This window comes from Dermochelys coriacea, chromosome 11 (genome assembly GCF_009764565.3).
Source record: "Dermochelys coriacea isolate rDerCor1 chromosome 11, rDerCor1.pri.v4, whole genome shotgun sequence".
NCBI lineage: Eukaryota > Metazoa > Chordata > Testudines > Dermochelyidae > Dermochelys > Dermochelys coriacea.
In genome coordinates, this window is record NC_050078.2 from 14,315,691 (window position 1) to 14,341,791 (window position 26,101).

The 26,101-nt window shown below is 44.3% G+C and overlaps 1 protein-coding gene across 5 annotated transcripts; it reads right to left on the reverse strand.

The window, feature by feature from the left end:
• Positions 1-845: 845 nt before the first annotated feature.
• On the reverse strand, positions 846-25,190 carry MARCO (macrophage receptor with collagenous structure). 5 transcript variants are annotated; one of them, XM_038422022.2, is made up of 18 exons: positions 24,960-25,172; positions 23,501-23,602; positions 21,908-22,135; positions 20,942-20,977; positions 18,036-18,107; positions 17,908-17,940; positions 17,296-17,370; positions 17,169-17,213; positions 15,921-15,965; positions 15,473-15,571; positions 14,361-14,468; positions 14,215-14,250; positions 11,817-11,888; positions 11,671-11,724; positions 10,766-10,873; positions 5,435-5,470; positions 4,158-4,340; positions 846-2,070 (listed from the first exon to the last, which is right to left on the reverse strand). In XM_038422022.2, the coding sequence occupies exons 1-18, from the start codon at positions 25,072-25,074 to the stop codon at positions 1,940-1,942; spliced, it is 1,578 nt and encodes a 525-aa protein (XP_038277950.1). In that variant the 5' UTR covers positions 25,075-25,172; the 3' UTR covers positions 846-1,939. The 5 variants fall into 5 exon arrangements, with proteins under 5 accessions (XP_038277950.1, XP_038277954.1, XP_038277953.1 ...); XM_038422024.2 differs by having other exon boundaries at positions 951-2,070; positions 14,379-14,468; positions 24,960-25,190; XM_043505004.1 differs by having other exon boundaries at positions 951-2,070; positions 14,215-14,244; positions 14,379-14,468.
• Between the last annotated feature and the right edge of the window lie 911 nt (positions 25,191-26,101).

The window sequence follows — 26,101 nt, forward strand, 5'->3', positions numbered from 1 at the left end:
ATCCCTCTCTCCAATTATCTACTCTTTGAGTTTGAAATGAGTTGTGTATTCTGATCACTTATGAGTGACACTTGCTGCACTTGAGCCTGCTTAAGAATCAGGGTCCAGAGAATCTTATTACATGAGTTCGGGGGGCCCAACTCCCCCTTGCCTCAGAAATCACTCCTCCTCTGTGATGTGATCTCTCTCAGGGGATGCCTACATGCGAAACGTAAGTCAACCTATATTAGGTTGACTTACAGCCACTGCAGTAATTACTGAGATGGTTCATGTCTACACTACTTTCCTTGGGTCAGTGGTGCGCGTCCTCACCAGGAGCACTTCCCCTGACCTAAGAGAGGCAGTGTGGGGAGCTGAGAACCTGGTCTCTAAGCTCTGCTGTCAACTCCCTGCTGGGAGTCCTGCTATCCCACAAGTTCCCGTAGGGCTCCCCTGCAACTCCCCATTACAATCGGGAGCTGGGAGGGGTGGCTGCACAGGGCTTCTTGCCCTGGCTCCCAGCCCGGAGCAGGGTCCAACCAGGGGGCTCTCCAGGGGCAGGGGAGCCTTTAGCTGCCCAGCTTTCTTGTTAATTTCACAGCTCCTGCCATGAAATTAACAAGACAGCCAACAGCCAATGTAAGGAATGCAGTATCTACACAGACACTGCATCACCCTAACTACACCAACATAAGTCTTACGTCTCTTGTGGAGGGGGATTTATGATGTCGGTGTAGTAGGGCATTTACACTGGTTGGAGGAAGGCTGTAGTGTAAACATTGACATAATTAGGATGACATAAGCTGCCTAACCATGTAGTGTGAACCAGTCCTAAAACTTTGTGGCATGGCTCGGACACATTTCACTTTGTATGTGACGCTGTATTATTGCATAGAAGAAAATTCCGCAGCCATCTAAGGGGAAAAAATATAGCCAGGGTTGCGTAATAATATCAAAGCACAGGAAAAGGGTTTTGGTAAACTTATTTCTTATTTTAAAGTAACATTCCTGTAAGCAAGATATATTGCATACAGCTCTGTATGTGTTACTGTTCATCCACCACTTTACAATATGTAAATGTACAGTGCAGGGGTGTGTTGTGGATCCTTAAAAAGAGAGAAAATGCTCAGTACAAATAAAAATCAATGCATCAGACATGGTTGTGTATAATAGACAGTAAAGGGAGGAAGCCATTATGTTTCTTCATATAGGACAGTTAACTCTGCAAGCTTTATACTTAATCATGAGTGACTTCCTGACAGAATATTACTGTTGCTAATGCATGGTACAGCTTTATATTTGTATATATTTCTATATTTCCATAGAGCCTTATGTCTGAGGATCTAAAAGGACTTTTGAATATGAACCAATCTTCATTATACTCCTGAGAGGTAAGTATTATTACCTCTCTTAATAGATTGGGAGGCTGTGAAACTGAGGAACAGAGAGGTTAAGGCCCAGACCTTCAAAGGTATTCATGTGCCTAACTCCTCACCTTTAAGGATCTGGGCCTTAGTGACTTGGCCACGGTCATGAAGGAGGTCCAGGGAAGAGCTAGGAAGAGTGCAGGTCTCCTACTCCTATACTTTAACTTCCACTATCCTTCCACTCTGTGCAGAATACATGATTGCTGGATACCAGACTGGCCATGTTACCCGAAGATTTACGAGTATTTGAGTGAGTTAGGTATTTCATTCCTTTTCTGTCTCTAATAACCAGTAAAAGGCCAAAAGTAAACCAGGAAATCCAGTTGCCACAAAACAATTAAAGATTTAAGGAACAATTACTTGCCTCATTGATGCATATTTTTAAAATAGGTAAAGAAACCAACGGTTTTACAAACACCGAAACAAAGAAGCAAGTCCCAGCCATGGACAACAGCAGCGCACTCTGTTGGAACTTGTGGAATTAAGACATCTTATGCCAGACAGCAGTGTATCATGCCCATTTCGACACTGTCTTAGGCACATTCCACACCAGCATCTTCACTGTGGCTGCAGTTGTGCTCCCCCCACTTGCTTTTTTCACAGTTCAAAATGGAGGATTCTGTTCCACTGCACTCCACATCATCAAGCCAAATCTGACCAGAACCTTTTTGGGGGTGAATGGTTTAAAAAAAAAAGCAAAATAAGTCACTGTAGAGCATGTGAAACAGACATATACAGTCACCCAAAGAAATCTGTAATGTGAATCACAAAGACGACATTCTTTAGGTTTCACACTTCCCTTAGGACTAGACTGAGCCTCAAGGCACAGCTCTGTGTCAGGAGCGGGTGTGTCACCCCAGGAGGACACACAGTCACATTTCCCCTCCCTGCTTTGCCACGGCTCCCAAGAGAAAGTAACGGATTGCAGCCTTTTACTGGGGGCAACTGACTTCCCTTCTCACAGCAGCTTGGCATTGCAGGCTGGTGCACTGGAGGGTGGAGTCAAAGCTCCACCTATTCCCGGCCCTCCCTCCACCCATCTGCAGGCAAATGGGAACAGTGGGCCTGCAAAGGCTGCTCTTCCCAGTGCTCAGTGACCTGCAGTGCAGCTATCTCAGATGGAAGGAAAGGGCTCTTTGTACAGGTTATGTCCATTGTGGCTCACAGCGCGGAGTGAGGAAGAAGCCTTCCCTAGTGCACCTTTACCACCGTGTGTGTCCTGGTAAAAGCAGGTCACAATCCTGTCTTTTGTGACCAGTGAAAAATAGAACAAGCTCCCCCCAGCAAACTTCCCCCCAAGGGAATACATAATGAACTCCTGAAACAAAACACAGGAGGGGAAGGAGCTGGCTGGATTGCAATCGAAGTTGTCACCTGACATGTTGGAGGTGGTCTCTCAGCTTGAATCTCATGCACTTTGCTTCACATATTGCCCATAGTCACTTCCAAATGGAAAGGGTAACACTTACTTAAGAGGCCTTTGGGTATCCCGCTGCAGAGAATTACACTTGCCACTAATATAGGGCATAACTAAGAGTGCACAGATTTAGGTTAGATGGTTTCATCCAAATGATCGCTACCCTCTGGGTCTGCAAAACTGGGCTGGAAATTTTGCAAGAGCAGCCTTTCTAGTACTATTGTGGCACTTCTGCTTCCAGTGTTGGCTAGAAGTAGGAAGTGCAGGGGCACATGGAATTGAGAGATCAGAGAGGAAACTCCATTGAGTGAACTTTTGTGAACTTTGGAAAAGTTGAGTGAGTTCAGGTTGTGGGTAAAACTTGAGGGTGGCTAGAGGATAGAAGGGTTTTCATTTTAATTATAATGATTCATCTCAGTGATCGTCTCAATCAAGGATATGTGCACTAATCCCAGCAATCCTATTTAACACAGAAATCTCTAAAACCCTTGCTTCTGTTGATTATCCCTATATCTGAATGGCTTGTGCCCAATTGTCCCATAACACTTCCAGAACACAACTGTTCTATAAGTTCTTGATTGCTGGGTGATTATTCTATAGGTTATGATACTGCACTCTTTACTTTAGCAGAACATCCATTTGCTTCAGTATGAGTTTTGTCTCGGTAAGAATGGCAGGGTCTGGACAAGAGGGGATGTGTGGGGGTGGAGGCAGGGTCACCCCCAGATTTGTGCTTGGCTTGTACTGAGCATGCTCACACAGACTGAGCACGCTCTGTAACATTGCTGAAGCCGGCTGCCCTGACTCGGCCCCCCCTCTTCCCCATTGGTAGGCATGGGTTGCCTCTGGTCTGGACCATCATAATTTCTCTTTCGGAGGCCAGTAGGGTGGGTGGATATTTTGACAATCGGGAAATAGAAATAGCAGGTGGGAGGAAGATAAAAGGACAAATGGAAATTCTAGAGTTATCCTCTGAGGTAGCATGTCTGCAAAGCCCATGCAGCTCACATGTGAATGCAAGTATATCAGTATTCGCCATCAAGAAACCATATATTTTCTATAACCCTAGACTGTAATCCTGCACTTGGAAAGAATTTTAGGACTTTCTGTGCAACAAGAGCAGCACCGAAAAAGAGTGGCACCCTGGACTGAAAAAATTCCAGCTCTGTATCTGAATGCCTAGCTGTAAGTTGCGTGGGTGCCAGAGGCCATGAATACTGCCCCTGTAAAGACTGAATCTTGCATCGAACACCAGCCACACTATATAAAATCACAGATCATAATTTGGGATCAGGAATGTAATTGGTGATTTGGGTGATTAGTTATTAACTTACCTGGGGGTGCCGTCATGATGCGAACTGCATGACTATATCCCAGCATTTTGCAGACCACGGTTCCATCTCTTTCGTCCCATCCATCATCACATATTGTTCCCCACTTCTCTTGATACCTAATTTCGACACGGCCCTCCCTAGCTGTCCCATTGAGCCTTATACTGGGGTGGGAGTAGTGTTGCCCTGATGGATTAGAAGGTTATGAAATAATTGCACCAATTCTGCGCACAGAAAATAAGACGTTTGCATAAGAAAAATGACACAGAAGAATAAGGTGCTAAACCCAATAACACAAACGAATGGCCACACCTAAATGAACCTGGCTACATGGAAAATGGAGGTTGCTGTTGTAGCAAAAATCAGATCAGTTTAGGACCCTGTAATAGATATGATGAACACAGATATAGCTTGAGACTCTTGAATCAATTTTAGGCCTGTTATTCGTACAGATTATATGTATTATTGTGGGATCGGGATTGTATTCTACTCCAATGGGGAAGGTTACTGCAGCCCCTCCAGGAACTAAAAACAGTGGGGTGATTACCGCAGTCCCTTCGACCAGTAAACAGTTTCAGAGAAGTACCAGTCTCTGTGGTGGTTTGCATATACTGGTTCAGAGTGTGTTCAAGAAACCTAGGAGACTGGGGTATAAAGAGACAGGCTTTCATTTTGAGGCAACAAATGGGCATGGCCCTTTTGTCCAAAAAGGGGACAGCATATCAAACCCCATGGAAGGACTGGAACATGCAGGGTCTCCATAGATGTCACGGGGGAACACTGGTAAGCTTAATTATGTGTTTAGACCTTTTATTGTTTTATATGTTGTTTCTGTAAGGCTCTGAGAGAGCCGTTGGTTACTCATAACCACTGGCGCATGCCGTTCATAGCCCTTGGAGAGAAAACAAAGTGCAGAAGCTGGACATTAGTCAGACCTGCTTGGGATAAGCAAGGGCAGTGCAGGGAGGTGGGTTGCAACCAAACAACCCTGCTCAGCAGGAAGAGTGATACAGGTCCCTGCCCAGAGATTGGTGACGGTGAAAGGCCTCCTTGAACAGACCCTGGGAGGGCTCAGAGGTGCAATTAATTCAGAAGCATGACAGCCCTGATCCTGCAGGCTCTTAAACTCTTGCTTCACTTTATGCACGTGGGAGGTTCTGTTGACATCATTGGGACTATGCAAATGGTCAAAGTTAAGCACGTGTCCTGGATATATACTGGGTCCTATATTATACTGGTGTTACAGGGCAAGCTATGGAGACGAGATAAATGTCTAATACCTGGTTCAGCCCTGTCACCTTTGCTCCCTGGTGGTCCTGTTCCAAATTAAAAAAAACAATCATTAGACACGCTTTCAAGGTAAAGTATAATAATTACCATTATGTCTTAAGCTTGCATTGATCGGGGATGAATGCAAATGTTCAAACAAAACTCCAGCCCCCTCACACTTTTAGAATTTGAAATATACTCCTGGAATTAAACTCCTGATGCAGTTAAGCCCCTGGGAGAGCTTTGGAACTCATGATAGCAGCATGTTAAAAGCAGCAGGAGTATTATGCACTGCAGAGTATTCGCAATGCACAACACTGGTGATAAGGTCCCGTGATGGTGTATATACGTCAGTGTGCAGAATCCTGCTATATTAAGCGGACAGTATTTTACTGGTGCTGCCATGCATATAATATGTATTTTAAATGGTATAACAACAGCTACAGAGTATACATTTTAAAAACATTGTTTTTTAAAAATACATTTGTAAACAACCTCCAGCTGCTTACGTTCTTTGCAAAATAGAAAAGTCCCTTTCTCTATTTTATGGTCAAATGGCCTACAGCAATCAATTTGACCATCTCTTTGCTGTCAGGCGCTGTCTCTCACTATGTGTTTGTACAGACCCTCGCACAATGGGGTTGCAATCTCAGTTCACATCACCAGGCGCTACCATATTACAATTAAAAAAAACCAATAACAATAAACGTTCATAATAATTATTTGCACGTCTACAGTGCCTTCCATCCAAAGATTGCAAAATGCTTTAAGGACCTCAATGTCTTAATTAAAAAAACCCTACACGAATAAAGGTTTATTACCTTCCTTTTATAGATGGGAAAACTGAGGCAAAGAGAAGGAAAGGTCCAGATCCTCAAAGGTGTTTAGGCACCTAATTCCCATTGAAAGGTGGGACTTAGGCACCTAAATACCTTTGAGGATTTGGGTCTAAGTGATTTTTATCCAAAGTCAAACAAGAAGTCAGTGGCAGAGTCAAGAATAGGAGCAGGGTCTTTTGACACCACAGTGCCACTTGGGCCCTCTTAGAGAATAGTTTAGTTGGAATGCACAAAGGAATCCCAAACGGATTAAAAAAAAAGCTTCCCATCCTTTTTTTTTTTTTTTTGCTAAAAGCACTAAATATACAACTCTTCCTTTTAAAAAAGTATAAATATATAAATAGTCCTTGCTTACAGACAGCCCCCCAACCTGAAGCAAATACTCACCAGCAACCACACACCACACAACAGAACCACTAACCCAGGAACCTATCCTTGCAAAAGAGCCCGTTGCCAACTCTGTCCACATATCTATTCTGGGGACACCATCATAGGGCCTAATCACATCAGCCACACTATCAGAGGCTTGTTCACCTGCGCATCTACCAATGTCATATATGCCATCATGTGCCAGCAATGCCCCTCTGCCATGTACATTGGTCAAACTAGACAGTCTCTACGTAAAAGAATAAATGGACACAAATCAGACGTCAAGAATTATAACATTCAAAAACCAGTCGGAGAACACTTCAATCTCCCTGGTCACTCGATTACAGACCTAAAAGTGGCAATACTTCAACAAAAAAACTTCAAAAACAGACTCCAATGAGAGACTGCTGAACTGGAATTAATTTGCAAACTGGATACAATTAACTTAGGCTTGAATAGAGACTGGGAGTGGATGGGTCATTACACAAAGTAAAACTATTTCCCCATGTTTATCCCCCACCGTTCCTCAGACGTTCTTGTCAACTGCTAGAAATGGCCCACCTTGATTATCACAACAAAAGGTTCCCCCTTCGCCCCCCCCCCCCGCTCTCCTGCTGGTAATAGCTCACCTTAAGTGATCACTCTGGTTACAGTGTGTATGGTAACACCCATTGTTTCATGTTCTCTATGTATATAAATCTCCCCACTGTATTTTCCACTGAATGCATTCGATGAAGTGAGCCGTAGCTCATGAAAGCTTATGCTCAGATAAATTTGTTAGTCGCTAAGGTGCCACAAGTACTCCTTTTCTTTTTGCGAATACAGACTAACACGGCTGCTACTCTGAAACCTGTTATATAAATTGACATACACAACCTATTTTGTAATCTGGTAAGTGTGTTTTCTGCATCATTAACGAGAATTAAATGCAGGAGAAATCTAAAACTACCAGGCTTCATACTGGCATCTGAGTCGGGTGTGGCTTAAAGCAGATTTCAAAAACATATCAAGAGTGAATTCAGAAATCAATTCTTAGCGTACGATCCAGTCTCCCTGTTCTGACTGGGGCCAAATCAAGTTGAGCTCAGTGGGAGTTTTGCATGTGTAAGGCTGGCTGGATGGGGGCCACTTTACATCTAGTTCATCAGCAAAGATGCAGCCTCTTTGAGTGGTAGTGGGCAGGCACTGGTTAGTGTCACAGTGAAGTGGAGTGATGTCTCACTATAGGGCTATCTGCTCATGTTGATGTTCTGTGTTGTTACTTCTGGGCCACGTAAGCTACAGTCTCGGCCACTTTGGGGCAACTGGAGACCTTGGAGCTACACCCAAGGAGGAAAATATATTTCAGTCCTGTGCAAAGCGAGAGTTATTGATAAAAAAACCATTAGTAGCTGCACTGGTGCTGGAGTCACAGAATAAATAAAAGCTGGACTGTGCCTTTACATCTTGCCCTGTGTAAGGTAAGAGTGTAGCTGGACTACCCCAGAAACAGTCCAGGGAGGAATTGTGACTCTCCTCCTCAGGCTTCCCCTTTGCTCCTTGGCTTGCGGGCATAATTTACTTCACAGGGCACAGGGTAGTCCCCCTTTTTGGGCCAGTCACAATATTACAACAAAAAAACTTCAAAAACAGACTCCAACGAGAGACTGCTGAATTAATTTGCAAACTGGACACCATTAAATTAGGCTTGAATAAAGACTGGGAGTGGATGGGTCATTACACAAAGTAAATCTATTTCCCCATGGTTATTTCCCCACCCCAACCCCCACTGTTACTCTCACCTTCTTGTCAACTGTTGGAAGTGGGCCATCCTGATTATCATTACAGAAGGTTTTTTTCTCCTGCTGATAATAGCTCACCTTAATGGCAAAAAGAAAAGGAGTACTTGTGGCACCTTAAAGACCAACAAATTTATTTGAGCATAAGCTTTCATGAGCTACAGCTCACTTCATTGGATGCATTCAGTGGAAAATACAGTGGATGTAGAAGCCCTCTACACCAACATTCCACACAAGGATGGACTACAAGCCATCAGGAACAGTATCCCCAATAATGTCACGGCTAACCTGGTGGCAGAACTTTGTGACTTTGTCCTGACCCATAACTATTTCACATTTGGTGACAATGTATACCTTCAAATCAGCGGCACTGCGATGGGTACCCGCATGGCCCCACAGTATGCCAACATTTTTATGGCTGACTTAGAACAACGCTTCCTCAGCTCTCGTCCCCTAATGCCCCTACTCTACTTGCGCTACATTGATGACATCTTCATCATCTGGACCCATGGAAAAGAAGCTCTTGAGGAATTCCACCATGATTTCAACAATTTCCATCCCACCATCAACCTCAGCCTGGACCAGGCCACACAAGAGATCCACTTCCTGGACACTACGGTGCTAATAAGCGATGGTCACATAAACACCACCCTATATCGGAAACCTACTGACCGCTATTCCTACCTACATGCCTCTAGCTTTCATCCAGATCATACCACTCGATCCATTGTCTACAGCCAAGCGCTACGATATAACCGCATTTGCTCCAACCCCTCAGACAGAGACAAACACCTACAAGATCTCTATCATGCATTCCTACAACTACAATACCCACCTGCTGAAGTGAAGAAACAGATTGACAGAGCCAGAAGAATACCCAGAAGTCACCTACTACAGGACAGGCCCAACAAAGAAAACAACAGAACGCCACTAGCCATCACCTTCAGCCCCCAACTAAAACCTCTCCAACGCATCATCAAGGATCTACAACCTATCCTGAAGGACGAGCCATCGCTCTCTCAGATCTTGGGAGACAGACCAGTCCTTGCTTACAGACAGCCCCCCAATCTGAAGCAAATACTCACCAGCAACCACACACCACACAACAGAACCACTAACCCAGGAACCTATCCTTGCAACAAAGCCCGTTGCCAACTCTGTCCACATATCTATTCAGGGGATACCATCATAGGGCCTAATCACATCAGCCACACTATCAGAGGCTCGTTCACCTGCGCATCTACCAATGTGATATATGCCATCATGTGCCAGCAATGCCCCTCTGCCATGTACATTGGCCAAACTGGACAGTCTCTACGTAAAAGAATGAATGGACACAAATCAGACGTCAAGAATTATAACATTCAAAAACCAGTTGGAGAACACTTCAATCTCTCTGGTCACTCGATCACAGACCTAAGAGTGGCTATACTTCAACAAAAAGCTTCAAAAACAGACTCCAACGAGAGACTGCTGAATTGGAATTAATTTGCAAACTGGATACAATTAACTTAGGCTTGAATAGAGACTGGGAATGGATGAGTCATTACACAAAGTAAAACTATTTCCCCATGGTATTTCTCCCTCCCACCCCACCCCCCACTGTTCCTCTGATATTCTTGTTAACTGCTGGAATTAGCCTACCTGCTTGTCACCATGAAAGGTTTTCCTCCTTCCCCCCCCTGCTGCTGGTGATGGCTTATCTTAAGTGATCACTCTCCTTACAGTGTGTATGATAAACCCATTGTTTCATGTTCTCTGTGTGTGTGTATATAAATCTCTCCTCTGTTTTTTCCACCAAATGCATCCGATGAAGTGAGCTGTAGCTCACGAAAGCTTATGCTCTAATAAATTTGTTAGTCTCTAAGGTGCCACAAGTACTCCTTTTCTTTTTACTTATTACAATTGCATCCCTTTATTTTCACTCCTCATTGCATGCAGATAAATAGATATTGTTGAATTATTAATTTCATATAACTTACAGAGGAGACTTGCACAGTGTCTCTGCTGAAATAATACAAGGGAACAAAAATGAAGTATAATGAACTGCACTGGCAACTGGGGGGACATAAAGGTGGCCGGGACCAGAGTATCTAGCCCCATGACTTTAAAATCCTTTGCATAATTTTTATGAAAGTTTCCAGAAAGATGATACTATAGGATGAGATGTAGCACCCAAAATGTCAGCAAGATTGGTTTCTTTGTGTGGGAACTTGGTAGTGGGGTTGAAAATCAGGTTTATAATGGAAAGCTAGCAGCAACCTTAACCATGGAACAACTACTGCAATTCCATAATACACACACACACTGCAAAACATACCAACTACTCATCAGAAACCTTGGTAGATAGTCTTACCTCTAGGTCCCATGTCTCCTTTGGCTCCTTTCATTCCTGGTTCACCTTTTGGACCTGGAGAGCCAGAACTCCATCTACTTCCCTTTTCACCAGGTAGGCCTCTAACCCCTAGGTGGAAAATATCAGAGAGCTGATGCCTTTGGCAATTTCTGAAGAAAAGAGCATGACAAATATTACATGCAATCACCTTCAGAAGTCAGTGAAACATTCCATGGAAAGTACCCTATTGTGTAATCATCTCTTTGCATAATTTAATACAACAAGTGCTTTACCCGAATCTCCCTGTTCTCCCTTTGGTCCTGGAATGCCTAAGATCATCTAAACCAAAATAAATAAGTCAAATAGACATTATCACACTTTTAAGCTTCCTCAAGCTTACATTTATAGTCTACTTTTCAATTCATGCAGATGGAGGACACGTTCGTTCTCCCGCTAACGGTTAATGAAGTGGATAAGGCATATACAATATATAAAAATAAGAACTTATTAACCAAGGAAGATTGGGTTTTCAGATCCAAGGCTTAGAGGATAAATGGATCTTTCTTTGATAACATACCTAAATTGACCCTATGTGCCAGATACACCGCTGGGGTAAGTCACAGTAGCTCCATTAATGTCAGTGGAAGGAGATTTGGGGTGGGTTATCTTAACCTGCTGCACTTTATGGTTTTAAGTTTTATCTAAGGTGCCTCTAAGGACCCTTGGCACAGCTACAGAAATAAGTGTCCTGCCATGGCAGCTTGGCAGAACTCCATGCCCACTACTGTAGGTCTACACTGCATGAGTCTGCCACGCATGGGATTGAGCATACTGCCTCCTGGCTTGAGCTGTGCATTCATTCCAGTGCATTCCCCTATTTGAATAACTTGTGTTGCTGATACTGAACTTGTCTTGTTTTCCTTTACCTGCTACTCCACTCTGTCCCTTTTCACCTTTAGGTCCCCTCTCTCCTGGGATTCCTGATGTTTAAAAAAAAGGGGGGGGGTACCTGGGTAACAAATACTTAGCAGGATATTATTTTACTAAATTAAAAATGCTGGTAGCTACGTACCCTTCTCCCCTCTCTGACCAGGCATGCCATTTAAACCAGGAAGTCCCGGTGCACCAACTTCTCCATTCAGGCCTTAAAGATGAACAACAACATCAAAAGTGAAGTACAAAGAACTATAAAGGAACCCAAAGTCCATAACATTTCTCCAGGGGCTGATCCTCTACTGTCCCACACCTTGTGTAGTCATCTATTCCTGTGCAGAGTCAGAGCAAAGTGGATGTAAACCACTTCCACGTTGGAATTCTCCACTCACTTTCACTAGTGGTATAATTTTATAACCAACTTTGCACAGTGTAAATGAGCATACAAAGTGAAAGGCAGTGGAGAATCAGGTCCATACAGTGCATTTCAATCTGAAGGATCCCAAAGCACTTTCAAAAATTTAGGTCAAATTCTGCCCTGGGATGCATACAAATGGTCCACATTGACTTCTAAGGGAGTGATGTGTATAGAGCCGAAAGGAGAATATGGCCTGTACACACAGAATATGGCCCTGTAAACACACACACACACACACACAAATTAGGGCTCTATGGAAATTTAATAGGATTCTGTATAAATTGCTCTAAAAATCTATAGATGTTAACAGAAAAGAAGAAATTTTCTATAGATTTTCTAAGTCATCCCATAGAATTTTAGAGAAGGGATATAATTATGTAGAATAGTTCACAAAGCCCAGAGAAAGGATAGCAGCTTCTACTAGGACTTTTCGATAAGGGGTGAAGAACACTCCATCCATATGCACCTGCAGGGGAAATGTTCATAGACGGAAAGCAATTACCTATGTTGCAATTTTTCCAGGGTACTATGGGACAGATTCACCTTTCATTTACACTGGGCTAAATCAGGAGCAACTCCATGGAATTACTCTAGTGTGAAACTGATGCTCAGAGGATACTCAGTACCAATATCTTCATATTTAAATGACATGATGAGTCAGGCCGTAAAGCAGGGGAGACACCATATGAATTTAGAATTAGACAAAAGGGTCCTGATTCATTACTGCATTATTCCAGTTTGACACTGGTGTTGCCTCCGTAGAGTGAAATTGGTGTGAAAATGGAGTAATACAATGGTGAACCAGGCCTTAGAGGATTAGAAAGGGACTTACTGGGTGAAATTCTGGGACCCATGTAACAGACCGACAATTTCCTGCAATATCGTAAATGAACTTTATTGAATGAAGTTAAACCTTATTGAATTAGTTTTAAAATCTTTGACCTTCCTTGTATTAAAAATGCAATGGTGCGTGTGTTACTCTGTAATTGTATGTATTTTCATACAACTGGGGGTGATTACACAAATTCACTCAGGTTGTAAAGAACCCCACTACCCCCGGAGAGATATGTGTATACTTGTTCAACCTAGATTCTCCAAGGACTGACAGACAAAGGAAGGATTTTTGAATAAATAGCCTACTTTTAAACTGGCGCAGGGCCTTTTTCCTGATCCAGCAAATGGACTGGACCCCTAATACACAGCAGGCCCCAATCTTTCGGGTAGGGATGGAAGGACTGGCCCTGCAGAATCCATGTTAGGGTTGGGGTTAATTCTGTTAAACTTATTAGCATGTGCATAGGTTCTTTTATTGTTTTAATATGTTTTCTCTGCAATGCGTTATCCCTTAAGAATAAAGTGGGCGTGCATAGGAAGTGCTGCATGGTAACTTATAACTATTGACAATCATTCTGTCATCCGTCTCTCAAGAAAAAGCAAGCAGGTGTCCTTGGCCAACCAGTCTGTGATGGGAAATACACAGTGAAGGCAAGGAAGTGTGCAGCCTGGAAATACCCGAGTCAGAAGGGAAAAAGATGCACGTCTCCACCCAGAAAGGCAATGACTGGGGAACTGAAGCCAGAGAGTGGATGCACTTGCTGAATCACCGAGGGGAGACAGAGGTGCAGTTGCCCTGGACTGTGATTGCCTATGATATGCAGGAGGGCAGACAAGATGGTCGTACTGGGCTCTCCTGACTTTAAAAATCTATGAAAAATATAGAACAAAAGATCCTACTTCTCCTTTCACTTACACCCATTACAGCAGTTTTACACCAGTGTAACTCAACTGAGTTCAGTGGAATTACTCTTTCAGTCCAGTGGTGTACGTGAGACAACAGGCCTTGAATCTGTAGCTTGCTGCGGGATTGGAGGGAGGGCAGATGTTGTGTTTATAATATTCTTCCTCAGTAATTGGGACAAATGGACATTTCTCAGTTACAATCACGGTGGGTTTGATTTTCTTTTAAATTAGACTTTCAGGGCCAATCCACTGTGCCTGTTAATTGACTTCAATTAAATCAGAGCCGATTTACACCAGCTGTCCCTTTTTAATGAAATGTACCTTTAAGGGAGATCAGTGTCATACCAATACGAGAAACTTTTCTTTTTGCCTGGCTTACCTGCCTCTCCTTTCTGTCCTGGAAGACCCACTCCACCTACAATACAATATTGGTGTTAGTGATATTTGTACAAATTATTAAACATGGCATCTTCCCTCTCCTCCACCAACCCCAGCCATATTTGGCTTTCTGCCTTATTAACTTACCATTTAAATCTGACCAACCTGCATCTCCCTTGTTTCCAGGAGCACCAATTGGTCCTCTGGGGCCCATCTCTCCCTTCTCACCTACTTCACCTTTATTTCCTTGAAGACCTATTTAACAATACAATGAATGTGTATAAATCAAAGGATTGGAGTCAAATCTGTGTCTCTCTCCCATTGGCTCTAACAGCATCAACATTTGGCCCTGGGTTTACATTTCTAGAGCTCTGACATTTGCAGTTGGTAATCAAGATACTTATGACAGAATGCAAGAAAATATTTCAGAAGGGATTGCAATTCCCTCCTTCCCTTTTCTGTTCCAGGATTCTCCTAAGATTCCTTGAATTTTTTAAGATCTCTTTTGCCATTCATGAGCCAGACCCTCAGCTGGTGCAAATCAGTGGAATTCTGTTAAATAAATGGAACCCTACTGATGTATACCAGCAGAGCAGTAATGTTACATTTCCAAATGTTCTGGGTATAATCATCATTCTCAGCTCATATGGACCACTTCCACAATGTGTTTCCACTCTCCACCCTGTTTTCAGCTCATTCTCCCTGTCCATGGCTGATGAATACCAATGTAATGCAAGTTACACAGGCGAGAGACACGGCATAATTCTTCTGTTTAACTTACACAAAACTCTAGCTTATATGGGATATAAACCACTCAGAGGTAGGCTTTACTATCACGCTAACCAACCAAACCTGCACATGATTGTGCATTTAAATTGTATTGTATTAGTTTATACCATATAAATCCTTCTATAAACACCACTGCTATAATCAGGGATGTGCTGATAATTAAGTACCTGCTTCTTTCATTACACGTACATATCCCAAAAGAGAATATAAAAGCTCATTGCTCTGAGTCAGCATTTCTGGAGGACCACCCTTGTTGGTGCACTGGCATAGCAAGAAACAAATAAGGCAAATAATCTCATTCACCCAATCCCTTTATAGACTGGTAACCCCATGGTCAGAGATGTCTGAATCTTTGTGGAAACAACTCATGGAGTAACAATACATTTTACACTGTAAACGGAAAAGACTTAACTAGGAAGGCATGTGAAATTGTTAAAATTGCATAGGTAAAAATAAGCAAATTGTCTTACCTGTAGGTCCCCTATCTCCTTTCATTCCTGGTTCACCTTTTGGACCAGCGAGGCCACTGTCCCCTTTACTTCCATCTTCACCCGATGGTCCTCTTAAGCCTGGATGAAAAATACCAAACTTCTGATGCTTTGTTGCTTTGAACATCCCATAAAAGACATTACGCACACACTACAAAATGCAATACCAATAAAAGAGTCAAATTTTGCTCTCGTTGTAGATCCAGAGTGACTCCGAAGATGGCAGTGCAGCTACTTTTGAAATAGGTATCTGTCACTGAGGGCTAAATTTGGGTCTATCTGTGTGAATTCAGTACTGTCCGCTGGATTCTATTCTCACTCACTGGTTTTACTTTGGTTTATTTCTGCTAACTTCAATGGAGTTATTCCTGATTTACACAGGTGTGAATGAGAGCAAAATCCATAATAGTAATATAATGAAATGCATTACCTTGGACTCCTTCGTCTCCTTTTGTCCCCTTTGGTCCTTCTATTCCTGAAATTCCAATATTTACATATTAATAATAATGATTAATGGACATGAAATGTAGATATTTTTGAGCCTATGCAATCCATTGGTATTGGGCCAGATTCTCAGTGGATATAAATGGACAGTCACTCCACTGATGTAAATGGAGCTTTGCTGATTTACACTAGCTGTGGAACTGGTCCAGCTGTCTATGAGCCAAATCCTGCTGTCCTTGCTCAAAGACTGATGTCAGTGGGAATTTTTCCCTGAAAAGGCTCTGAAATGTATAGGCAGCGAACTGCAGGATTTGGCCTGAAGTTGTATTTCATTGTTGTAAGTCATGCTGCACAGCAAGGAAGACACGAATTCTTGATGTTTAAAATGCTTGTTTAGCATAAACGTAGACAAGCACCATGGATGGATGTGATAGGGGGAGCAGCAGAGCTGACTTGCTGCCTAACTGGCTCTGGGGGCCCTTATTTAGTGAGACTGGTGTGATTCCAGGGCAGAAAGCTTGCGGTCCCCAAGTGGGGGGTAGCAGTCTCCCTGCATGTCAGGAAAATCTGATGTGCGTAAACATTCTGCTTCCCAGCTAGGAGCCCTGGGGAGAAGGGAGAGATGAGGGAGAACCTGGTCAATCCATGGTTTGACATGATCCTAAATGGAGAATGAGGGCATTGGCTACGGGACTATAACTGTTGTGAGTGCACAGCACAACCTGAGGGATAATTCCTTCCCCAGCATGTACCATAGCCCAGCCATTTGAGCTGTGCAATAGCTCCAGGATTTAGTCCTAATGAAAGGCCACATTCCAATCTCATTTACACGAGTGAAAAATTGGGAATAAATGCATACACGTTAGTAGAGTTACTCCCAATTTATCCTCTTGTAAATGAGACCAGAATCTGGCCTGAAGACTGGGTCTCCAGGAACAGGACACACAGGACAACTGGATAGTATGTTGATTACAACATACACATTTTAGTGTGAATCTTATAGAGCAGTGGCTGATCAAATTATGTTGTATCAGTGTGGCTCTATCAGTAGGAATGTCATCTTTGAGACAGAAAGTTAAGTTACTCTCCAGTTACTACTTATGACCCATAAAAAACCCAGATAAATCACTCTGATTGCTGCTGCATGTTCTGGTTTTACTGAATTAGTATATTCAGTTCTTTGCTTAGCTCTTCATTTACTTGTTAGGAGGTGCTGCTATTAATCCTTCCTTACCTGCTTCTCCCTTGGCACCTGGAGCTCCTACTCCTCCAGGTATCCCTAAAATATCAAAGGAAATATGTGGATTGAGCGTTATTACGATAACATTTGTACAGGGCTGTAAAGGTAAGTAACTCAGTACCTGGAGTTCCATCCTTTCCAGATGAACCTTTCTCCCCTTTCTGAGCACCTCCAGTACCTTTTTCTCCAGGATTACCTTGAAATTGAATTGACTAAAAAAATTAACATCAATTCTTTTGTGAAGACTGAAACCACAGCTCCCAAACAAGTAAAATAACTGCAAGACACACACAAAACCTGAAGCTACGGAAGCTCATCACACCTATCTACTTGTTTTCTACAAGTGAATGGGGTGAAATTCAGAGAATATCACAGGGGTTATAAAGGACATTCCTTGACAATGAGTGGGATATGTTCAGAGGCAGATTACAGTTCTGTGGGGCCCTGGGCCAGAGCAAGTGGCTCTTCCCCCCCGCCCCGCGCTCCTGCCAGGGAGCAGGGTTGGGTCATGGGGGCTTCCCCCACTCCCTGGCAGGAGTGCTGAGTGGGTGGTACAGGTTGGATGCGAGGGGGTGCCCATTTTTCCAGTGGCCCCAATTGGCCAGGGCCCTGGAGTATCTCAATCCATATTTAGGCACCAAAATCAAAGTGCCAATGGGAAGTCTGAGAATCAGGGCGTTTTTATTTCTATTTGTTCTTATGATGAAAGGGAGAGTTCATTTCCATGACTTACCCTTCTCTCCTTTCTCCCCAGGAAATCCAATACCTAAAATACAAATACATCCACTTTTGTTCTTCCCTGCTTGTCTACATTGTTAAATATGTCCCCACCCCTCTCTGAGTTTTATGTTATTTGCTTACCCTTTGACCCTGGTTCTCCTTTGCTTCCAGCTGGTCCTTGTAGACCCATGTCTCCCTTTTCACCTTTTCCTCCTAGAAGATGGATTTGGCAGCATAATGAATAAGTGTAAATTAAAGGCTGTGGCTCACGGAATTGAATAATAAAATGTCCATTGATTGTAATGGACCAGGATTTGACCATAACTAGGACCAGATCCTCAGATGGGTGTAAGATGACATAGCTCCATTGAATGCAATTGAATTATGCTAATTTATACCCAATGAGAATCTGGCCTTGTGTATATTTCAGCATGTAACCAACATCCTTTGGGTGATAGAGTAAAAAACAGGAGGAGTAAGCACTTGAAAACTTGAAATCCTTTTCACTTTGACTTCCTTTCGGCCCCTTGGTACCTGAATTGAACAGAATAAAGCCTTCATTTCAGGCAGGCTGAGATAACGTGGCTAAGAAAAAAGACTGCAATTGTATGCACTAGTTCAGGGGTCGGCAACCTTTCTGAAGTGGTATGCCGAGTCTTCATTTATTCACTTTAATTTAAGGTTTTGCGTGCCAGTAATACATTTTAACGTTTTTTAGAAGGTCTCTCTCTTTAAGTCTATATATTATATAACTAAACTATTATCGTATGTAAAGTAAACAAGGTTTTCAAAATGTTTAAGAAGCTTCATTTAAAATTAAATTAAAATGCTGATCTTAAGCCGCCGGCCCACTCAGCCCACTGCCAGCCTGGGGTTCCGTTCACCTAGGCCGGCAGCAGGCTGAGCGGGGCCTGCAGCCAGGACCCTGGCTGGTGAGGGGCTGGTAGCCAGAACCCCAGACTATTGCCACTCAGCCCGCTGCTGGTCTGGGATTCCATCCACTGGCTCCTGCCAGCCAGGGTCCCGGCTGCTGGCCCCGCTCAGCCCACTGCTGGTCTGGGATCCCGGCCCTGCCCACATAGAGTGGGTACCTACCTTCTCCCTGGTTCTAGCCCATTCTCTTCCTCTCTCTCTGCACTGAAGGGTGGGAGTGCACTGAGCACAGGGCTGAGGTGAAGGAGCAGGCTGGGGATTGGGGTGCAGGGTCTGGCCAGGAGCTAGAATGAGGGAGGGGGCTCAGGGTTGGGGCAGGAGGTTTGGGTGTGGAGTGCTTACCTGGGCAGTTCCCGTTTGGTGCGAGGGGTGCAGGTGGGAATGGGGTGGGGGGTGAAGGAGCTCCCCTTTGGTGCTCTGGGTGGGGGTGGAAATGTGGGGGGTGCAAGAGTCAAGGCAGGGGGCTGCGGGTGTGTGAGGAGGGTGTAGGAGTCAGGGCAGAGGGCTGGGGGCATGTGAAGGGGGTGCAGGAGTCAGGGCATCGGGTGTGGGGGGACTGGGTATATGTGGGTGGTGCTGGAGTCAGGGCTGGGGGCATGTGAGGGGGGTGCAGGGGTCAGGGCAGAGACTGGGGGCATATGTGGGGGAGCAGGGGTCAGGGCAGAGGGCTGGGGGTGTGGGCTAGGGTTATGGAGGTGTCCCAGCGCCCTGCCCAGAGCGATTCACGGCAGGGGGCTGGAGGGGATATGCCCTGATTCCACCCCCCTTCCCCAAGGCCCCGGCCCCACCTCTTCTCCGCCTCCTCCCCAGAGCAGCGAGCCCGCTGAGGCTCCGCTTCTCCCCCTCCCTCACAGGGGCCATCAGCTGATTGGCAGCTGGGAGGGAGAGGAGGAAGGGCAGGAACCCAGCACGCTGGGGGAAGAGGCGGGGAAGGGCACCAAGCATTTTCACCCTGCCCCCGTGGGGGGGGGCGGAGAAGAGTGGGCCGGGGCAGGGGCGGGCAGGGTTTTTAATGGCACGCTGCTGCCTGCCGGGGTCCCGGCCTGGGTTCGGCAGTGGGCTGAGCAGGGCTGGCGGCTGGGACCCAGCAGGCAGCAGCGTGCCATTAAAAATCGGCTCGCGGGCCATCTTTGGCACACGTGCCATAGGTTGCTGACCCCTGCACTAGTTAGACACCAGTTTGAAGTATAAGTCTTGGGGAAATTGAGGAACAGAAAGTCAATGTCAGAAAAGGGAAGCTGGGTGTCTCTTAAAACGGCATGTGAGTCCATCTAGGAGAAGTAACCTTCACATCTGGGGAGTTTTAGGGCTTGATCCTGAGCATGTGCAACTCCCCACCTCCCCCCACCATCAAGTCAGTGGGCCCAATCCAACTCCCACTGAAGTCAATGGATGTATTTCCATTGTTTTCAATGGGAAATGCGCGAGGACCTTATGCAGCTATTCTACTGCAAGAACAAGTGCCACAATTTGGGGTGCAATCCTATGAAAGGCTGAGGCCCCTAGTGCCATGTGGGAGCTGCTCAGCACTTTGTAGGATCACACCTTAATCATGTAGGAAAACTGACATATTGTGGACTAGATTGAGCCTGTAGGCTCAACCCTGAGTATAAGGTGCTGTGAAACCTCTCTGCAGTTGTGGCTCCCACTCGGTTCCCATCAGTTCCTTCCTTGGTCCCATCCAGATTCAAGAAGCGGGAGGGGGAAAGTAAGTTATTGATAAAGCTCTTGATAAAATACAACTTACTTCTCCTCAGCTACCCTGGCTAGTGAGCAGCAGCGGAGAGGGGAGACAGAGTTGTGATTCTACTAGTTCCCTGCTTCTCCCCACCCACTTACTCAGAATGGGGAGTATCCAGAGAACAGGGACTACACCCTGCACCAAAGCCAGATTCCCAGCAGGCCATGCAAGGGGGTGCGGGAGGAGCTTGACTTCAATGGGACCACTCACGTCCGTAAAATTATGCAGGGTAGAATTACGTCTTAGCAGGAGTAGGGCCCAAATGACTTATTGAATAGGGTTCCAAAATCTAACTTCCGATTCTGTACAGAACAGGGGAAGGGAGGGTGAATGAAAGAGGGGGAAGCTGTTCATTGCTCAAATATTTACTTACCTGGAGGACCAGGTTCTCCTTTGTTTCCAAGTTGCCCTGAAATGGATATTTAATGTGCATTTTTAAACAGTCAGCACTCAATCATTGATTGAACAGTATGTTAACAAATTTAGCTGTGAGTTGAAAATGTCACCCTGCCTGCAGGAAGACTAGAAGTTCTAGAGAGGCCTGAAAAAAGTCTGAGCAACATTGTGTGGGTGTCCTGGGTGGGGGGACTGGGTACAGGGAGCCCACGCCCATTCCAGCCCAGGAAATAGACTCTAGCTGCAACAAAGTGGGACCCCGAAGGGATATGTCAGCCTGGCCTCCATATTGCCACCCTATGCACAATCTTATCCAATTCTTAGGGCCAGATCCTCAGCTGGTACAGATCATCATAACTCCATGCATTTTCTGTGGCAGCCACTGTCTACTACTCTGTGTTTATACAATAGGGCCCTGTTCCTGGTTGCTCCTGAAGTATTTATTATATTTTCATAGCAGTGGCTATGTCTCACATCGTGCTTTTCCTTGGTAGATTTCAAAACACTGCACTTTGCAATCTTTAACATATTTATCTTCACCACACCCCTGGGAGGCAGGGCAGGACTGTCACCCCCATTTTACACATGGGAAACTGAGGCACACAGAGGCTAAGTGACTTGCCCAAGATCATGCAGAAAGGCTGTGGCAGAGCACTGAACTGAACCCAGGTCTCTCAAGTCCTAAGGCTAGTGCCCCAACCACTGGATCATCCATAATAATGTGTCAAGTTAATGGAGCTACACCATTTAGATGAGCTGAGGATCTTGCCACCACCCTTCAATCTTAGAGAAGAAAGTTGGAGTTTCCCATAGGGACCACTGAATTGTGCATTTTCTATTTAAAGAAGGCTTTGACTCTTGTACTGCTTGTACAGCACCATCAGGCTTTCAGATTATATACAAAATATGACAGTCAAAGAGATAAGGTGAAGCAGAGAGATACCTGCAGCCAGTGTGATATTGTTCATCCTCATCAATAAATTGTAGTTGCTGACCCTAATGGTGTTGATTTCCTCTTCTAAGCTTTCGATCAATGTTTCTTCACCTCTAGTGTTCTTTCTATAAAAGTTGCTTTCTGGAAAAGTTTCATTGTAGAAGGGGCTGACCAGTTCCTCTGGTAAATATGAGTCTTCTCTTTGGATTTTGCGTATTTCCTCCTGCATGTTAAACACTGGGAAAATGGAAGGCATCATGGAATAAATATTCTCAAGCTCATTCTATCATCCTGGGAAATTCCTGCTCTATAGGGCAATTTCTATTGACTGTCCCTGAGTTCCTGTAAAACAGACATTTCTTTCCTGCATGACAGGTAGAATGTTACCTGAAACCGGGGCATTCATACTGGGCACAGCTCAGCCATGCCTCCGCTGCTAATCTGGCTACACTGCTATTTAAACTCACGCTAGCTCAATCAGAGTACATTGAGCGGGGGAATACACCCCTAATTTATAGTGTAGACATAGCTATTGGCTCTCATCTACTTATGCAGGCATTTTTAGTATGCCATTCATTATTGTATCCGGATGCCACATATGCCTGGCTACATGGCCAAATATGACAGCAACATATCTAATATGCATCTGGGGAAAAAAACAGTTTCTAATAGAGGGAGCCTTAATTCTTAGAGTGCTCAGGATCGTGTACTTGTCCTCCAAAAGTTTCTCCGAGGAACTGAAGGAAAGCGTACTTATCCTCCTCTGCTCTTCATGGCACTCATCTCTCACGCCCCTGAAACACCAAGATCAGCTTCCTGGCATGAGGAGAGAGCGTGCACAAAACTCTCCCCGCCCTGTAAACACACTCTTTCTGTGTGTACGCTTTCAGAACCAACCCTGAGTGACAGATGGGCATAACAACCGTTTATAGGAGTGATATTGATTGCTCTTGGATATTAGCTGGCTAATGCTTAAATAGTCTACCTGGATGTCTATTTATAATGCACCGAGCATCACAGTATCTTAACTGGCTGAGCGAAGGAGGACTCTCCCAGGCAGAAAGAAAAGATATGAGAATGGTGGGAAGGAGGCGCAAGTGAGGAATGGGGGACACACAAAGCACTCTGGAATGTGAGACAATGGTATGGAGGAGGGATGCATGAGGGACTCAAAGAGCCCCCTGGCAGAGGGAATGGGGGGCACACAGAGCCCTTGCCATGGTGGGGAAGGGGAGAATGAAGAGGAGAATGAGGAATAGTGGTATGGGGACACACAGAGCCCCGGCATGATAGGAGAATGGGGGACACTTGAGGGAGAGGGAAATGGGGAACCCACAGAGCCCCTGGCAAAGGGGAGAGGGGAACAGGGGTTGCAGGGAGTCCCTGAAATAGAGGAGTGGAAAGGTGACACACAGGAGCTTGCTAGGGCAGTGACTGGAGGGATGCGAAGAGCCCCTGGTATGTATAGTATTCTCATCCTATTGAGGCATGAAGCCCTCTAGGATGGTGTATTGCAAAAGCATCAGGTGCAAACACGTTGCCAACCATTACAAGTGTCTTTGGATTTCAAGGCTACAGTAAATGGTTATTTAGGAAAATTACCTTTTAGCGCCAATAGTCCCAGGCCTATAGTTAGCATCATTAAGTAGATTGCCAGTGCAGTCCAAACACAGCACGCAGAAAGCTTCTTCTTGCTTTGTGGTTCTAAAGTCCAGCAGAAACAAGACAAACATCCTTTCAAATTGTGTTCACTGGTACATCCTCTGTTCATTTACAGCACACACATTTCTTTGGCCAATTCTGTGCAAATAAAGTATTTGTAACATTCTTGAAACATGTGCCTTATCTCACTTGCAGGGGTATGTGAGGTACATGTAGCTACACTCTGCTGGGAAAAGCAAGCTGCGTGCACACTACGGTGTGTAGCTACATGCAACAGTGAAAAGCTCCAGCACCGGGGAAGTAGCAGGAAAAGAGTCTGGCAGTGGGGAGCTCCTGGAGTCTTTCCCCGCTGCCTCCCCCTGCCAGAGCCTTTCCCCACTGCTAAAGTCTTTCACTGTGGTGGGGAAAGGCTCTGGCAGCATACGAACATAAGATCAGGAAGATTCCTGTGATACAAGGCACTGTACACAGAGTTACAGTAAAAAGAAAAGGAGTACTTGTGGCATCTTAGAGACTAACAAATTTATTAGAGCATAAGCTTTCGTGAGCTACAGCTCACTTCATCGGATGCATTTGGTGGAAAAATGTAGGCGCACTCTGTTGGTACTAAAAGGGGAGGAATTCCTGTGAAAGGGCTATAATTTGAAAGCTTTCACTTAGAAGCTACAATATTTAAAAAAAATAAATAAATCAAACTTTCAAAGAATTGTTCTTCAAAGCAGCTCTTCTGTCTCCATATGCACACACTGAAAGATGCAGAAGCACATGATCTTGCCAAAAATCTACAAACTCTTAGTTAAACAAGAGTTTCATGCAGTGAGCGCTAGGATTGTACAGGCTGTTAGTCAAGGCAAACTTAGAACATGAGAATATAAGAACGGCCATACTGGGTTAGACCAAGGTCCATCTAGCCCAGTATCCTGTCTTCTGACAGTGGCCAATGCCAGGTGCCCTTAACTGAGTTTTGCAAAGTGTATGATGCTGAGTCATAACGATTAAAAGGAGTATCATATTCATTAATGTTACCATAGAATTGTTTTGAGTCAGCAACAGTGTTTTTATATTCACCTGCAATTCATAAATTTACATTTTCACTTAGCTTTTGGTGATTTGAATATCTGAAATACTTTAGGCATTGAAATTTTACACAAAGGAAACGTATTTAGGTTATTTAAAAACCACTGGAAGAAAAAATGGTTAGCGTTTGCTGGAGACTATCTCCTCAGCATCTTTGGCTGGAAGAGATGTGTCCCAGATACATCTCTTTATTAATGCTCGGATACATTTAGGAACAAAAGTCACAGTAAAAAGGCATGAAATGCAAATAGATCAGCTGTTTTCTTCATAGATCAGCCTAAACACTTATCAATCAATTTAATTAAGCAATAAAGTACTTTACCATATAGTTCAAATGTGGTGGTAGCAGATGAAGCAAACCTAATCTTGTCTGACATGGTGAGCATTTTGCTATCACTCAAAATTCCATCTTCAGTGTAACTCTTTGGATTTTCCATGGTGAATTTTTTATAGTTAACTTAGAGTCCTGTCCGATAACAGACACCGAGGAAATAAGGAACTTTCCACTTCATCTGCTGAATTTATGTCATCTGCTGTGCATTCAGATTAGCTCGATTTTTCTAGACTTGCAAGATACTTTTGATGTGGTAATTTGATCAGTTCCTCAAAAATCCTATAACTAAGATGTTTAGCTTCTCCCTTGAGCTTATATTAGAACACAATCTGGATAGACCCTGCAGTTTGATCCTGCAAGGTGAACTCAATAAGAATAATAAGCATTTGAAGCCTAAGTGGCCAGCCCATATGCAGGTAAAACTCCTACTGAAATCAATATTATGTTTGGTTGAACACAGAATTCAGGATTGTGCCTTAGGGACAGAAGGCTAAATGTTGAGTGTTAACACAATAGTGTAACTTGCACTGAAATTACATTTAGTAAGTGCGCAAAATGAGCGTGACTGGGGGAAGGCACTAATGGAAACATGTAAGGGTATGTCTACACTGCAAATAAAAGATGTGATCTGATCTTAGGTTAGCTAACTCAGGTTAAAATAGCAGTGAAGAAATCACAACTCACCTTTTAACTCCTTTAAGGTTAGATGCTTGACTATAAGCCTATAGACGAGATTGGTGTTGAACGCAAGCTGCTACCTGAGTTAAAAGCTGAGTTGCTGTGTCTTCAGCAATTTTAACCCGAGTGTATTTATTTTCAGTGTAGACATATCCTAAAACAAAGCAGGTCAGAGCAGGGGACCTGAAGATCACTGGGGTGGATTTCAAGTAAAAGGAGTATGTACAGAAAGCTGGCAGGGCCGATTTCTCTTACACCCTCCTTTTAGGCCTTGTCTACACTTGCAGGAGCATGTAGGGTACATGCTGCAGTGAAAAGCAAGCTGCATCTACACTGTGTGTGTAGCTACATGAGGTGGTAAAAGGCTCTGGTAGCAGGGAGGCAGCTCCTCCCTGCAGGTGGGAACGGCTCCAACAGTGAGGAGCTGCCAGAGCCTTTCCCCACTGCCAGAA